The sequence below is a fragment of the Polypterus senegalus genome, chromosome 4 (genome assembly GCF_016835505.1).
Source record: "Polypterus senegalus isolate Bchr_013 chromosome 4, ASM1683550v1, whole genome shotgun sequence".
Lineage (NCBI taxonomy): Eukaryota > Metazoa > Chordata > Cladistia > Polypteriformes > Polypteridae > Polypterus > Polypterus senegalus.
Window position 1 is genome coordinate 216,571,835 of NC_053157.1, and position 16,769 is coordinate 216,588,603.

The window sequence follows — 16,769 nt, forward strand, 5'->3', positions numbered from 1 at the left end:
TTTGTGTGTATGTGTCGGGACTCCAGAATGGCTGTCAGGCTCTATGGCAAAGAGGGGAAGCTCTAATTAGCAAGGAAGGCTTGATTGAAAGCTGTTGAACAAAGCTTCTGCACTGTGTGGCTTGGAATTTGTGTAAAGACAAGTCAGCGTGTTTACAGAAGCATTAGGATGAAAAGGGAAATTAAAAAAAAAAATGAATGTGAATTTTCTCTAAAAAAGAAATGCCAGCCTACGGAGAGTGAGGGCAACAGCAGGACCTTGTTGCTCACATGGGCTCTCATTTGTTTATCTATTTATTCCTCTCAGGATTTTAATGCATGAAGCAATGAGCTTTACAGCCCCATTCTCTTCTTTTTCTATGACATATTTATTCATGCAGAAGCACCCCATAAATGAAACTGGAGCTCCTTATGCATAATTTACAAGAAGGCCTAGATAAGTGCATTTCCCTAACTCACGGTCTTTAGGGATTAACAGCAAAAGTGTCACACAGATCCAATATACTGTACCTGCTTCCTCTTCCGAGTACATCTCCCTCCACAGCATCCGGTGCTTCAGGTCATCCTTTGGACCATAAAGGTAAGTGTTGAGGCCCCATCGCTGTAACCTGTGGCACATATGACAATTGAGAAACAGCAACACCACACCAAGTGAGCCTCAGCTTCCAATTACACACTTTAGGAAACTGTAAACCTCAACTCTCTGGACTTAAATTATTTGCTCTAACTTTGACCACGCACCTAGACTACTAGACCACAGATAGATAGATAGATAGATAGATAGATAGATAGATAGATAGATAGATAGATAGATAGATAGATATTTTATTCATCCCCTCATTGAATTTCAGGTGTCCGGTAGGTCAAACACATCTTCTGTAATTCTTACAAATTACAGTGAAACCTCGGTTTACGAGTAACTTGGTTTACGAGTGTTTTGCCAGACGAGCAAAAATGTTAACTAAATTTTGACTTGATAAACGAGCGATGTCTTGCAATACGAGTAGTATGGATACACTTTGTCTGCTGAACGTTATGTGATCACAACTGAGCTGATGGTTCTTCTCTCTCTCTCCTTATCTCGCTCGCTCGCCCAGCGCGTCTCTCTCTCTCTCATCTTGCACGCCCAGCGTGTCTCTCTCGCTCTCTCTCTCTCCTTATCTATCTCGCTCGCCCGTCCCAGCGCGTCTCTCTCTCTCTCTGGCAATCGTCTCCTATTCTCCGTCTGAGTCTGTGTGCCTCACTCATATAGTCAACATCTGTTTACTACAGCATTGTGACTGTGTGTGTGTGTGCGCTGTGAAGTGCGAGTCCCCATCTTGCTCCCCAAAACACGAAGCTGAGTCTCAGTACTTTAACACCAGCTTTATTCAGCTTGAAACAGCAACAGCGCTGTTATTTATTGTACTGGGATCTTTATAATGTTCCTTGTATGACCCATTGACGACAGGCACTTATAGCATGTCTGTGATCTTTTTGGATGCGCTTATACGGTGAACTGCTACAGTGCTGGGAGACTGCGATTGCTTTGGGACGCTCTTCCGCGTGTCCTCCCGTTGGGTGGAATCCCACATGAGTTTAGAAACTCACACCAGCCATGATTCTTTATAAAGGTAAAGTGCAGGTTAATTTGTATTATGTATTTTACTTTATATTTTGTATTAATCATTTTTATATGAATAGTTTTGGGTTGTGGAACGAATCATCTGAGTTTCCATTAATTCAAATGGGGAAATTCGCTTTGATACACGAGTGCTTTGGATTGCGAGCACGTTTCCGGAATGAATTATGCTCGCAAACCGAGGTTCCACTGTATTAAAAAAAACAAGGAGAATAAAACATAAATATAGTACTAAAAAGTACAAGTGGTCAATTGTTACAGTGTCAGAAGGTAGAGTGGTGACCAGGTCATGATTCACTTGGGTTGATAAAAGAGCTATAAAGTCTCATGGCAGTAGGAATAGATGATCTTCTAAAGTGTTCTATTCTACAGCGCAGTGAGAGAAGACGATGGCTACGTTTATTTCTCTAACCCACCAAAATGTTGTGGAGAGGGTGACTGCTATTGTCAAGGATGGCCTGTACCTTTCTCCCCATACACTTTTCCACCACCAGTCCACAGTCCTAACCGGCATGGAGCCACTTTCTTCATCAACTTGTCTAGTCTCTTCGACAGCAAAAAAGAGGACACTGGCAACAACTGTCTGGTAGAACAAAGACTACATTTCACTACATATGCTGAATGATCAGAGTCTTCTGAGGAAAAAGAGCTTGCTCTGCACCTTGCTGTAGAGGATAACTGTGTTTGCATCATCTCAATGTCCTCCCATCGGATGATAACAGGCTGAAGGGATCAACAATCATCTCCATGGTCTTCATTCTGTGCAGAACCAGGCAGTTCTTATCACTCCAGTCACTGAAAGCTCCAATCGGATTCCTATATTCCCATTCCTTATACATACCACAATAGCTGTATCATCATTATACTTCTGAATGAGGGCTATAACATGATAAAATGAAACTCTCCAATAATAATTAACACAAAGAACATTAGAACTAAGAAACAATTAACAAACTAATGAAAAATCAACAATACCAAACACAAGAAACAATTACTAAATAAAAAGCAAAAAAATGAATAACATAAAGCAAAAAACACAAAAGGTATTTCAGCCCTGGCAATCCCAGTTTTAGATGATTATACATCAATCAACAATCCTGGGTTTAACCTCTGAATGCTGGTTATTAACATTTTATGGGTACACCCTGTTTTCGTTTTACTTGACTAAGATACTTCCTTGCAATTATATTATTGACCTCTGCAACTCAAAAACTACATTATCAATGCAAATGGCATAAAAGAAAAAAATATTCTTTTTAATCCATCACCCAGACAGATCATGGCAAAAAATAGAGAAAAAAAAACTAGAGAATCAGAGAAAACCCAGATGAAAAGTGGAAGACCTCCACAAAGATGGTATTGCAAGTGAGAATCCAGGCTATAAGCATGTTGAGGTGCAAGTGTGCCCACCTGCCTCCACCATTCTGGAAATATTAAATATGAATGTCAAAAACTTGAACAGCTAGAGGCTGAAGTGGACTATTGGGAGATAAGATACAGTAGTTTTGTGTCTGTCAGCCCTGCAAACCAAATCGGACACTTGTTACAATGATGTGAGGCAAGTGCTTTACATGTTATGTTTTAGATAGGATTTATGTGTATTTTATTGTTGTTTTTGTTAATATGAGACTGGAACATTTTGCTCTAATTGGAAGTCAAGGGTATGGTGAAAAGGGAGTGTGAGGCCTCCAAAATAAACCAAAAAGTAAGCCAGGACCCTGTTTTAATGTACCCTCCAGCCTAAAAAGTGAGCCAAACCACCCCCCTGTATTCCTACCTGCATGTTTCACTCTCACCAGGATGACAAAATGCTTTTGAAAGTTCAAAGTGTAATCAAAGTCCCAAAATAAATAAAAAATATCTACCAAGGGAGAGGAAAAACTGGCTTACAGAGACAATCCAAACATGAATCTATATAAATGATAAACAAGCTTAGCTGAAATTATATCAAATAACAAAAAGAATAATTTAAAATTAACGAAAATGACAATAAAACAGAAAATACACATAAAACCTGGCCACAACATAACAGTAATCAGAAACTTAGAGCCTTCTTAAGACATTACTTTACATTTTGTATATTTTGCATATATACTGTATATATGGATTAATTAGAATATTTTATCCTTTTGCTGATGTCATCATATTGGTGGCAACTTATTTATTGACGCAGTATTTGATGCATATTTTTCATGGCTGTATTTATGGCTACTGTGCTTTGTTGCCAGGTATATGACTGCTGGCTGAAGTAGGCAGTCATAAAGTTCAGTTGATATTCAATGTGTCACTGTGGTAAGTGTATTTATACACTTTTCATTATTATAACCTGAATATGAAATATGTTTAAGCTTTTCTGCTTATCTATACTAATAAAAGGCAAAGCCCTCACTGACTGACTGACTGATCACTAATTCTCCAACTTCCCGTGTAGGTAGAAGTCTGAAATTTGGCAGGTTCATTCCTTACAGCTTACTTACAAAAGTTAGACAGGTTTCATTTCGAAATTCTACGCGTAATGGTCATAACTGGCACCTACTTATGTATATATATACGGCCATAGCCTGCAGCTAGGTCGCCGAGTGAGGCAGAGTTGCGTCCCTCATCGTCATGCCTCCCACGTAATTGAGTGCCTGCCCATATACAGTGGTGTGAAAAACTATTTGCCCCCTTCCTGATTTCTTATTCTTTTGCATGTTTGTCACACAAAATGTTTCTGATCATCAAACACATTTAACCATTAGCCAAATATAACACAAGTAAACACAAAATGCAGTTTTTAAATAATGGTTTAATTATTAATTATGGTTTAATCCAAACCTACATGGCCCTGTGTGAAAAAGTAATTGCCCCCTTGTTAAAAAATAACCTAACTGTGGTGTTTCACACCTGAGTTCAATTTCCGTAGCCACCCCCAGGCCTGATTACTGCCACACCTGTTTCAATCAAGAAATCACTTAAATAGGAGCTGCCTGACACAGAGAAGTAGACCAAAAGCACCTCAAAAGCTAGACATCATGCCAAGATCCAAAGAAATTCAGGAACAAATGAGAACAGAAGTAATTGAGATCTATCAGTCTGGTAAAGGTTATAAAGCCATTTCTAAAGCTTTGGGACTCCAGCGAACCACAGTGAGAGCCATTATCCACAAATGGCAAAAACATGGAACAGTGATGAACCTTTCCAGGAGTGGCCGGCCGACCAAAATTACCCCAAGAGCGTAGAGACGACTCATCCGAGAGGTCACAAAAGACCCCAGGACAACGTCTAAAGAACTGCAGGCCTCACTTGCCTCAATTAAGGTCAGTGTTCACGGCTCCACCATAAGAAAGAGACTGGGCAAAAATGGCCTGCATGGCAGATTTCCAAGACTCAAACCACTGTTAAGCAAAAAGAACATTAGGGCTCGTCTCAATTTTGCTAAGAAACATCTCAATGATTGCCAAGACTTTTGGGAAAATACCTTGTGGACTGATGAGACAAAAGTTGAACTTTTTTGAAGGCAAATGTCCTGTTACATCTGGCGTAAAAGGAACACAGCATTTCAGAAAAAGAACCTCATACCAACAGTAAAATATGGTGGTGGTAGTGTGATGGTCTGGGGTTGTTTTGCTGCTTCAGGACCTGGAAGGCTTGCTGTGATAGATGGAACCATGAATTCTAATGTCTACCAAAAAATCCTGATGGAGAATGTCTGACCATTTGTTTGTCAGCTCAAGCTGAAGCGATCTTGGGTGCTGCAACAGGACAATGACCCAAAACACACCAGCAAATCCACTTCTGAATGGCTGAAGAGAAACAAAATGAAGACTTTGGAGTGGCCTAGTCAAAGTCCTGACCTGAATCCAATTGAGATGCTATGGCATGACCTTAAAAAGGCAGTTCATGCTAGAAAACCCTCAAATAAAGCTGAATTACAACAATTCTGCAAAGATGAGTGGGCCAAAATTCCTCCAGAGCGCTGTAAAAGACTCATTGCAAGCTATCGCAAACGCTTGATTGCAGTTATTGCTGCTAAGGGTGGCCCAACCAGTTATTAGGTTCAGGGGGCAATTACTTTTTCACACAGAGCCATGTAGGTTTGGATTTTTTTTCTCCCTAAATAATAAAATCCATCATTTAAAAACTGCATTTTGTGTTTACTTGTGTTATATTTGACTAATGGTTAAATGTGTTTGATGATCAGAAACATTTTGTGTGACAAACATGCAAAAGAATAAGAAATCAGGAAGGGGGCAAATAGTTTTTCACACCACTGTAAGGCCATCTGTCAGCAGCAATCCAATAGACACGCTGCCGCTAAATATTCGCAGGTGAAGGACTGTGCTGATGCAAATAAAGATAAGATAGTCAGGGATAGACTAGTGCTTGGCACAAACCCAGCGAAAGTGCGAGAGAAACTTTTAAGTGCCGGGTCTTAGCTAACATTAAATAAAGCCGTGGACATTGCAAGATCGCACGAGATAGCACAAGCACAGCTGAGAACCTTCGATGCATGTACTCAGAGCGGCTCACGTGAACTGACTGTGTACGCAGTACGCAGAGAACAAGCAAGAGCTCCAAAGAGCTGAACAAAAAATGCATTACACAAATGAGAAGGCAGCAAAAGAAAATGAAGTGACGCATACAAGCATATTCATAAATGCAGCTACTGTGGAGTGCGGTGTAAACCTTAAGTTTAAATTAGGTTCATAGACAGGCTGCTGCTGGCATTTGTCATGCCTACGACGAATACGATATTCGCGAGATACAAATTTAATGAGAAGACGCAGGGTATAAACGAGACTTTTGATCACTTTGTAACGAAGTTAAAATTGCTGTAATGGAGTTAAAATTGCTGGTGAAGGACTGTGCTTATGCAAATGAATAGGAAAGCAAGGTGTAAAGCTTAACTTTAAATTAGGTTCATAGACACGCTGCCGCTGGCGTTTGTCATGCCTAAGACGAATACGATATTCGCGAGATACAAGTTTAATGAGAGGACTCAGGGTATAAACGAGACTTTTCATCACTTTGTAACGGAGTTAAAATTGCTGGTGAAGGACTGTGCTTATGCAAACGAAGATGAGATGGTCAGGGATAGAATAGTGTTTGGCACAAACTCAGCTAAAGTGCGAGAGAAACTTTTAATTGCCGGGTCTGAGCTAACATTAAATAAAGCCGTGGACATTGCAACTGAGAATAATCGATGCATGTACTCCAAGCGGCTCACGTGAACTGACTTTGCAGGACTGGGAAAGGTAAACCCATGCATGCAGTGTGTGATTTCTGAGATAAAGAGCAAGACGAGCTGTTTATTGATGCAGTAAGAAAGGAACAACCCTCTGAATCTGAACAAGCCTTTGTAGACACATCAATAGGAAAGCAATGTGTAAAGCTTAAGTTTAAATTAAGTTCATAGACACGCTGCTGCTAAATATTTGCAGGCAAATCCACAAATTAATACCGGGAATACCTGTTAAACATCTTAGATTCACGAGTACCGATTTGGGTAGTGAACACTTCGATGAATGTAATATAACTTGAATACAACACATTCTCCAAATACGAACCTGATTGAAAGAAATAATGATAATCAAATCCTTGATGATGACAGCAACACTCATAATAATGACAAAACAATTACATTGACAATCATGTTACATTATTTTTAAAATGTTTCCTTTACTTCTTTCATAACTTCTTTAACACACTACTTCTCCACTGCGAAGCGCGGGTATTTTGCTAGTTATTATTATGTTACCACCATGTACAATGCTTTTGTTTTCATTATTACCAAACTAGGGGGCTTTGCCCCCTGCTCACTTTGCTCGCCAACCCCCCCGGCCTGCGCTATATACCAGCCACTTCACATCAGTGCCGCACGCCTTTGTGGATTTCACTTTCACCAAACAACAAATCTTTTAATTCTCATGGATACGTCTCTTCATTGGGAAGAAACACTACTTTTCCCTGATGGCAACCCGAATTAGACTTAAAGTTTAAATCCGAACAATATATTCAATCTCTTTTCGCTGTTCCGTTATTTCACTGAGTAATAATTTCCATTTGTTTCGCTAATGCGATCTTTACTATCATTTTTTGAGACTTTCGAATTTTAGTACTTTCGTTATTTCAAATCTGCTCTGCATGTGCATCGCACCAACGTTTTTGAATTCTTTACAACGTTCTACTTTGTCATTTACTCTTTGTCTTTTATTACCGAACCTCGGCATGACTAAATCTCTTGGCACAAAGTCTCGTCTCGCGGGATGTGAAAGAATCTTTCTGTAAAAGTCACGTCTCGTCCCAGGCTACAAAGTCTCGTCCCAGGATTTTTTTATTATAATAGAGAGATAAGAAAATATTACCTTGCCCCTACTAATATTATCCTTTGTTCCCAGAAATTTCTTGCAAGGGGAAGAGGGTGAGTTAAACACTGGTTGGTTTATTTTATCAGTATTACCTTAAAACATGCAACCACACATTAGCATTTGAGACCCTACAATAGCTGGATCGCAGACATTTTGTAGCACCACTGCTCAGCCTTGGGACTTTTGAGTTGCAGCGCTCTATAACCTTTCACCACCTAATCATCTACATACTGTGGCAGCACCAGAAGGAGATAATGGCTACAGCTAACCACTTCTTTCCATCCTATATTTCAGAACGCCTCTCACCTTACACTCTAAATCGTAACCTTAGATCTGTGAATGAGTGTCTGCTTATAATTCCAAGAGCTAAACTTAAAAGAAGTGATGAGGCAACCTTCTGATGTTATGCACCTAAAATCTAAAATAGTTTACCAATAGAAATCCACTAATATGGTGGAGCACTTTACAAAACGGCTAAAACCCCATTATTTTAACATGGCTTTCTCATAGTTTCATTTTAGTGTAACTCTGATATTCTGTATATGCATTTAACTATCATTTTTTGTCATGGCTCCAAAATCCCCGATCAAAGCACTGTGCAGTCCCTACATTGATGGATTGAAGGCCAGAGGTGCACATGACCATCATCATTTGATTCTTCCACATGATGCCTGATTGAGATCATTTATGTTAGGTAGAATGCGTAGAGGGGGCTGGGTGGTCTTGTGGCATTGGAACCCCAGCAGATTTCATTATTTGTTTCTTCAGCCTTCTGGATTTTTTTCTGTTTTTTTCTGTCCTCCCTGGCCATTGAACCTTACTTTATTCTTTGATATTTAGTATTGCCTAATCATATTTTTCTTTTTTCCTTCTTTATCTTGTAAAGATCTTTGAGCTACATCATTTGTATGAAAATGTGCTATATAAATAAATGTTTACCTCTTTCAACTTTGAACATGGGTATCCTGACAGAGGCTGATTGTGGCTTTGAAAGAGTCTTTAATACAAGCTAAGACTAAACTAATTATGTGTGTCGTGATTGATTTGTGTTGTTGCTGTGTCTTTGAAGCCGCACTATAAGCAGAACAACCTTTTCACCATGGGATTCCCAGCATTGAACTTGGTGCTTCAGTCAAACTATCACTCCCTGCTGGACACGGATTCACAACATGTTATGTTGGCACACAGTATCTTTTTAAAGGTGGCAGTGCATACTCCCAGGTACACTGCAAAAATGCATATATAAAAAGTAGACAAAAAAAAATTAAATGGGAGTTGGTTTGCTTTCTGTTTAGCAAAAATTCCTGCCAATGGGGTAAGCAAATTTACTTTCTTAAAGAAAACTAAAAAATTGTAAATATACATTTTTTGATAAGTCAATAATTCTTACAATAAAAAAAAGGAGATTTAATATTTTGATATAAATACTCTTCACTTATTTAGATCTCATTTTTTGCAGTAATCTGCTAAATGAATCAAGGACTCTTTCAAAAAATACAAAAGTTGATCAGTTTAGGAATGACAGTCTCAAGTCAATTTTCTATTCCTGATGGTTTTGACCCCATCTTTTGTCTCAGCTGTGATTCTAGTTTGGAACTTTGCCACTTATAGTTTAGCTCTCATCCTGCCCAGTTTCTATCCTTCATGTTTGACCTAGACTACGATTCTACAAGTCCCTTTATTTGCTGATCTAATTCCCAATCATTGAAATGGAAGCACAGCATAGTCTTTGACACACATCAGTCTTTCTCAAGTAGAAAAAGCATTCTAAGTTCTAGTAGTATAGTAAGTTTAAGCTAAACATGCCATTGCTTCTAATACAATTATTGGATACAAATATTGATGCCCTGTGGTGAATCAGAAATAGTATGCCTGAACAAAAATAAGGAAGTGCTGGTACCAAACTTCTGTGGTGCCACTGAAACGGATTAAAGCTTTACAGTCAACTGGACTGTGTTGCACATCTGCACTTCTCTTTTAAGCAGGTTGATACATTTTTGGAGTTTTGCTTGTGCCTCCTGTTTGGGTCCACTGGCAGGTTGTCCAAAATGATTAAATGTGTTTGAGTGAACTTCATTGTGTGTTCAGTTTGACTTGCATTCCATCTTTGGGGGTCTTGCTTGCGCCAGTTAGCCTGTAAAAAGCTCCTGAGGCCCAAAACTGGAGAAGCAGGTCGGAAAGCAAATGTATGTAGTGTGGAACTTGAGTGATCCCAGAAATGTGTAAGTGTTGGAGTTCATGGCTGTACTTACCATTTGAAAAGTACTTTCCTCTGCTCCATAGACCATGGGCGGCCATAAAACCCTGAAAAAGGAAAGAAACTATATTTTAATATTTGTTACTAATTAAAAGTGCAAAGTGCACATTTACACTTGAGTCCTATGGTCTATAATCAGAGACTCTTAAATATAAGGGAAGCACATTAGAATAATTAATATTAACGATAAAGCGATCAGTAGTGAGGTGGTGATGACTGAATATGCAGAGGTGACATGAAAAGCCTTGACGGTAAAAGTTAAGGGTCCACGTCTGCTCCAGTGGTTTAAAGAGAAGAATTAAATTCAAGGTATCCAAGGTATCACATTTTGACAGCAACAGCACCGCGGCTGTACATATGTTAACTAGGTATGGAGAGTTAAGCTGTAGTCCTGGCCCATCTTTTTCCATTTCACATTCGGTCTTAGTATGACAAACATGAGACATCAGACATATAAACCTCTAATTTGTTTGCATAATCCCTAACACCTACAGACATTCTATCCTTGTGGCTGCATTGTATGCAATATACATCCAGCTGAGCTTTCACACACACAGGGGTCCATTCAAAAGACAAAAGAAAAGCTGCTCGTGACTTGTTTTTACGTATTTCACACTACGTGACTGGTAGTCATCGCACCATGGCATAATCCACAAAAATTCTCTAAATGATGGCTAGAAAACTCAAGTAGTGTAACATCATCTTAAGGGGATTTCACTGGGCATCTGAAAACAACGCAGAAAATGTAATGTGTACGGTACGTGCTGAAAAACTGATGAGGGGAAATGAAATTCAAAAATGCAAGCTGAGGTCGAATGCCAGAACCAAGAGGGTTAGGTAAAGGTTGGGTAAACAAGATTCCCTGATAGGACTTTCAATGAAATTTTTGTTTGTTTATACAATGATTAGGTTAACTGAAAGTGTTATATAGTGACAGCAAAATGACACAAACACACAACAGCTCATTGGACACATGAGTGCAATCCACATCCTAATTGTCAGAAACATGGATGTGTCTGTAAGAAAACTGACAAAAATGGGGTCTCAGCTTATAAATAATATCATAAAAAATAATTTATATAAACTAAAACAAAGCCAAAGTGTACAATTTATATCACCAGTAAGGTCTGAGTTGGGAGCTCTGCTACAAAGTGTGGACAAGGGAAGCTGGTTGCATCTCTCACAGAATGGGTCTGTTCCTGGCAGATGCACAAGGTGCATGATTTGAAATTGTGTTTAATGGCAATCTTTGCAGTGCGGCTTTCATCGTGTCAAATGGAGAGTGTAATTGTGACGTCCTCCACCCAATGGTGCTTTACGAAACATATTGGAAACATGTCCTCATGTTTTGAAGAGTGTAATTCTAAGTTTGCTTGTTAATACCTAAGATTGTTAAATAGCAGTATCGCTACAGGAAATGAAGGTGGTACCACAGAAAATTAAAGCTAAATATGTACAGTAAGATCTACCCACAGCAGAAGAGAGTTTAGACAAGAACAGAACATTCTCTTGGGCCCAACTTAGCCCGTCAGTGTGTTGACCTTTCAGAAACCAGTCAAGTCAAGATTTCAACATCACCAAGGTACAACCATCTCCTGCACTGCTAGGGAAAGAATAGTCTAAAGAATATTTATTGTGTCAAGTTATATTTCTCAGACAGCTAACAGAAAAAAATGAAAGTTAAAATAGAGCCCAGAGCTCTAAATAACATGCAGACAATAATGATCTGATCTTAATGTCTGCAAATCACAATGCCACCTGTATGACGCTAAATTCACAAGGGGGTGTGGATGAGAAAAGACACAAGACAGCACTGAGTCCCATGTGGGCACAAACTGACGTGGTCTACTCCAAAGATACCAGGACCCCGCTGATTGCTCAGCAGCCAGGAGGACTGCTAACTGTTCTTCCATGCTCTAAACAAATTATGAGACCATCTTAAAGCTCTGGAGAAAGTTTAAGCTATGTAAACAGGGACACACACAGAAGAGGTTTAAAACAAGCACTGTGATTGCATTTATTTATTTACAACAGAGCAACAGGAAAGATTCGGTCTAATGGGCTTGGGAAGGGAAATAAAAGTTATGTTTAACTAAATCTATGAGGGTTTATGTTATTGAAATACCTCAGTATGTATTTTGATGCGAGATGGTACACAAAAAACAATGCAATTTAGTAGACGTCTTCTGCAAATCATACAGGAAATCATGAATATGGAGAAACAGGGTGACAGTCAAGGGAGTTTATGGAAACCTTTAAGGCAGAGTTTTCTTCCAACTGAAAAAAGTATGCAAGGTATAGAGCATTTGAAAAATTAAATATAGCGTAAATATTGTGATTGATTTAAGTGTTTAATTTCTCAAACTCAATAATGTTTGGGTCAATTTACATATCATTTATAGAGTTTAATATCTGAGAAATTCATTTTCGGCATTTATTTTGTGATCCAAATCTTGCGTGAAAAGGATACTTATTTTTACCTTAATATCACAACACCGATCTCTTATTCTTGCGGACAACACTGTATGCTGGCAACGGTGTTGATGGCTGCCAGAGAAACAGGTCCCAGAATCCTCCAGGGTTGTAGTGTGTGATTTCAATGACACAGCTACATTTGTGAAAAATACTTGCAATCGTTTCGTATTTCTTTTCAGGTTGGACATTTATTTTACTGAACTCTCGAGTGCGATTCTTGTTTCACCCTTATTGATCCTTGCACGTCCGTCCCTAGTTACAGCTTTCTCCTGGTCCGTAAAATAAAAAAAAACTACCCCAACTTTCATTTAGACAGAGAATTATGATACATTGACACCCTCACCGACAAAGCAGATATAGAAAAATTAATATAGATAGATAGATAGATAGATAGATAGATAGATAGATAGATAGATAGATAGATAGATAGATAGAAAAGGCAATATATAATAGATTGCTAGATTAGATAAACTTTATTAATCTAGATAGATAGATAGATAGATAGATAGATAGAAAAGGCCCTATATGATAGACAGACTAGCTAGATGTGATGGCAATATATTATAGGCACTGTTTATAGATGGACATTATAAACTATGAAATACATGGATAGAAATGAGTACATAATGCATATATAAACGTTGAATGGGCACTTTGTAACAAAATTACAATGAATTAAATTATTCTTTGAGATTAAATCAGTAAACACCACAAGGGATATTCAAACCTGGAGCTTCAGTACAAGCAGGTGATTTTGATAGAACAGATGAGATGGGTCATAACAATGGTTGTCCAGATATTATAATATTAATGAGGAGTTTTATTGACAGGAACAGTTGGTGAATAGCTTCAATGAGGTGGACTTTGGAATATTTGGGTGGTCCACCTCCCTAGTATTAGGCTCAAATTTAATGGATGGTAATGACAGAAATGTGGCAGCTCTTTCTGGAATTACCGGTCAAACCTTTACCCTCCAAACCAGTTGAACACGTTTAATATAGTGTTGTTGAAATTGATTTTTTACAGTAGATACTGTATGTGTTCTATTTTGCATGTATCTTAATACGTTTGTCATTATATATGTTTATGATGTCTTGTTAATTTAGCATATGTTGATTGATTAAATAAACAGTTAATCTAAATTGTGAATGACACTACAATATCAGCAAGTCATGATGCTGGCATTGGCTGAGTGCTGCTTGTTGCTCAGCCCCAGCTCCAGACCAGAATGTCAAGAGGGCATCTGAGCTACTAGAAGGCATGGTGTGATAAAAGTCTCAAAAATCCAACAAGTAACAGTATAGACTGCAGCGTGGGTGGTGGGAGCAGGGGTCGTAATGTGATATTTAGGGTGCTTAGCACAGACAGCTCCATGACTTCCTGGAGCCGGGCCTGATGCAAGTGCTGTAACTGTTTCAATCAATCAATCAATCAACATTTATTTATATAGCACATATTCATACAAAAAAATGTAGCTCAAAGTGCTTTACAAAATGAATAGAAAAATAGAAGACACAATAAAAAAATAAACATAAGTCAACATTAATTAACAAAGAATAAGAGTAAGGTCCGATGGCCAGGGTGGACAGAAAAAACAAAAAAAAAACTCCAAAGGCTGGAGAAAAAATAAAATCTGTAGGGGTTCCAGACCAAGAGACCGCCCAGTCCCCTCTGGGCAATCTACCTAACATAAGTCAAACAGTCCTCTTTGTATTTAGGGTTTTCATGGAAGGACCTGATGATGATGGTCATGTAGACTTCTGGCTTTCAGTCCATCAATGTTGGTGCATCATGACTATCACTACATTGTGTACATATGATGATAAATTTGGACTTTAAGTTTAAAGAGTTATTACTTGGCAGACCTTAATGTTAACCAACCTTATTTTTAACTGGGTGTTATGGATTATTATGACGCATATCTGTATCAAAAATTCAAGTAAACTCATGCATTTGCCTTAAAGAAACGGTTCTTTTTACCTTCGGCCTGTGGGTAAAGCAAAAATCTTACTGAATGGCAAGCAAAGCAAACGAATGTTCTGAGAAATGTACAGACTGTAAATTGCACAGCAGAGGAGCTGAACTGTTGCAGTCAGGACTGACAAAGACAAATACAGAACCATTCATCCATTTTTAAACCTGCTCAAACCAATTTAGAGTCACGAGGTGCACAGACCACTCCAGGCATTAAGCAGGGGGCCAGTCCATTCATCGGGGTCACTTCAGAACCCCCCAAACTGTACTCAAACCAGAGTACCCTAAAACGTGAAGCTCCTTCTTAACACCTGCACGGATTACTTTGACCAATTCCAGTCTCTAGAAGAGTGCAGGCTCTTAGCAGTTTCCGTTTTAAACGTGTATCTTGTATGCTCATTTCTGCACTTTCTACTGTTTTTGTGGGGAAGTTGTTGTGATTAATTGCGGAGCAGTGAAGGAAGCCCACCGCCCGCCGCCTCGGTGCCCTACATACTTCTTAAATAAACGGCACCCCCGATCGCGAACTCATTTGGTCGACTGTGTCACCTTAATAATCAATGCGCGCGCACACCCACACACACACACACACACACACACACACATCAGACAGATCAGATAGTTCAAGATGGGAGTAGAGCGGTATATTAAAGAGCACAATTCCATGCATTAGCGAGGGCAAGAGGCGCCGGTGTCTTCGTGCAGTGGACAGATCGCACGTCTTGAACATGGGCTCCTTCGGCCAGTTTTCTGCCATCACATTGCTCAGCCCTGTGTTCTCTGTGACTCCCACTCTCCACTGTCACTAGCGGGTCACCCGCAAGTCGAAGGGCAGAAACGACCATTAGGCGAATCCGTCCCTTTAAATGACCACAGCGGGGCTGCGCCTTTTCATCCTTCGCGTAGGGATGCGACACCCGAGTAGGGCAGCACTAATCTCTTCTTCCACATGCTCTCCTTCGCCTGGCACACATCCCACAACTGTCCCTCACCGGCGTGCACTCAGTGACTCTCGGCTCACCTAAAGGCTCACTCGCGTGTCCTCCACACCCTGCCCACCAATACTGACAGACCACTTTATAAAACCTGAACCGCGTCTTTCCCAACCCACCATCCCATTATTCGTAAACTGAAAGACAAACTGGCCTTCCACGACCCCGCAGAGAAATCCAAATCGCTCCTCCATCGGCTACTGCTGCTGCTGGTGCTGCTACTGCGTGCTCCCATTAACGCGGCCCCTTTACCATCTCGCAACGAACGCTGAGCGAGCGCAACACCGCCTCTGCCTCCGCCTCCGCGCCCAGACTGAGTCACATGCCACCTAGCGGGCGGAACTTCACTGATTCGTTTGTCTGCCTGAGAAAGGCGAGGATCTGCAAATCCGGAGCTTTCTACTGTAGATCCATGGAGACACATGTATTTATTTATTTATTTCGCGGCACTTTTATGTATGTATGTATATATGTACCGTATGTTCTGTTTGTATGAATGTATGTCCCAAATACTCCTCGTTATAGATCATAGCAGAGCGAACGGCGGTGGTCTGCACGTGAGCCGCGTATTAGCAGTAGTGCAGGCTGCTTTGGGGTCAAGTTCAAGCTTATCGCATGGCGCTGGGGCTTTACCTCTCTCCATTATGAGGGGTTTACATGAACAGAAAATGAACCTCCAAGGTTACCTTGCTTATGATAACCTTCTCTGTTTCCATTATATAGTTTCTTTACCATTGATACATTACAACATTAGAAAAAAGCTGTGACAAGAACAAGCCACTTAGCACAACATACTCGTCCATGCTGTTTACCTCGATTGTTCAAAATAACACCACGACCCGATCTGAAGGTCCCCGAAGCCCTGCCCTCGCACCACCTCAAAGATACATCTGTTATTGAGCGTCTCTCACATCTATTAAGCCATTCCAATCTATCTGCAATATTGTGCATTTTACATCTATATGTCTATTCTAAAGTGCCTTACATATGTACATGTATTATAGAGCACCTTTCATATCTATCTATTCCTTTATATTCTCTAGTGCCCTTAATGTCTTTTATATAGCACATTTCCTATCACACTATTATGTACAGTAATGC

At 39.7% G+C, this 16,769-nt stretch overlaps 1 protein-coding gene across 3 annotated transcripts in view; it reads right to left on the minus strand.

The window, feature by feature from the left end:
• The window catches only part of si:dkey-183c6.8 (protein O-GlcNAcase), a 71,457-nt gene extending 55,485 nt beyond the window's left edge, over positions 1 to 15,972 (minus strand). The window contains exons 1-3 of one of the 3 annotated variants that reach the window (XM_039751960.1): positions 15,823 to 15,961; positions 10,223 to 10,274; positions 510 to 607 (exon numbers count right to left, since the gene is read on the minus strand). In XM_039751960.1, the coding sequence (XP_039607894.1) occupies positions 510 to 607; positions 10,223 to 10,274; positions 15,823 to 15,862 (190 nt within the window). In that variant the 5' untranslated portion in view covers positions 15,863 to 15,961. Of the gene's footprint in view, positions 1 to 509; positions 608 to 10,222; positions 10,275 to 15,822 lie in introns of all 3 variants that reach the window. The other 2 variants (XM_039751959.1, XM_039751961.1) reach the window with 2 other exon arrangements.
• Between the last annotated feature and the right edge of the window lie 797 nt (positions 15,973 to 16,769).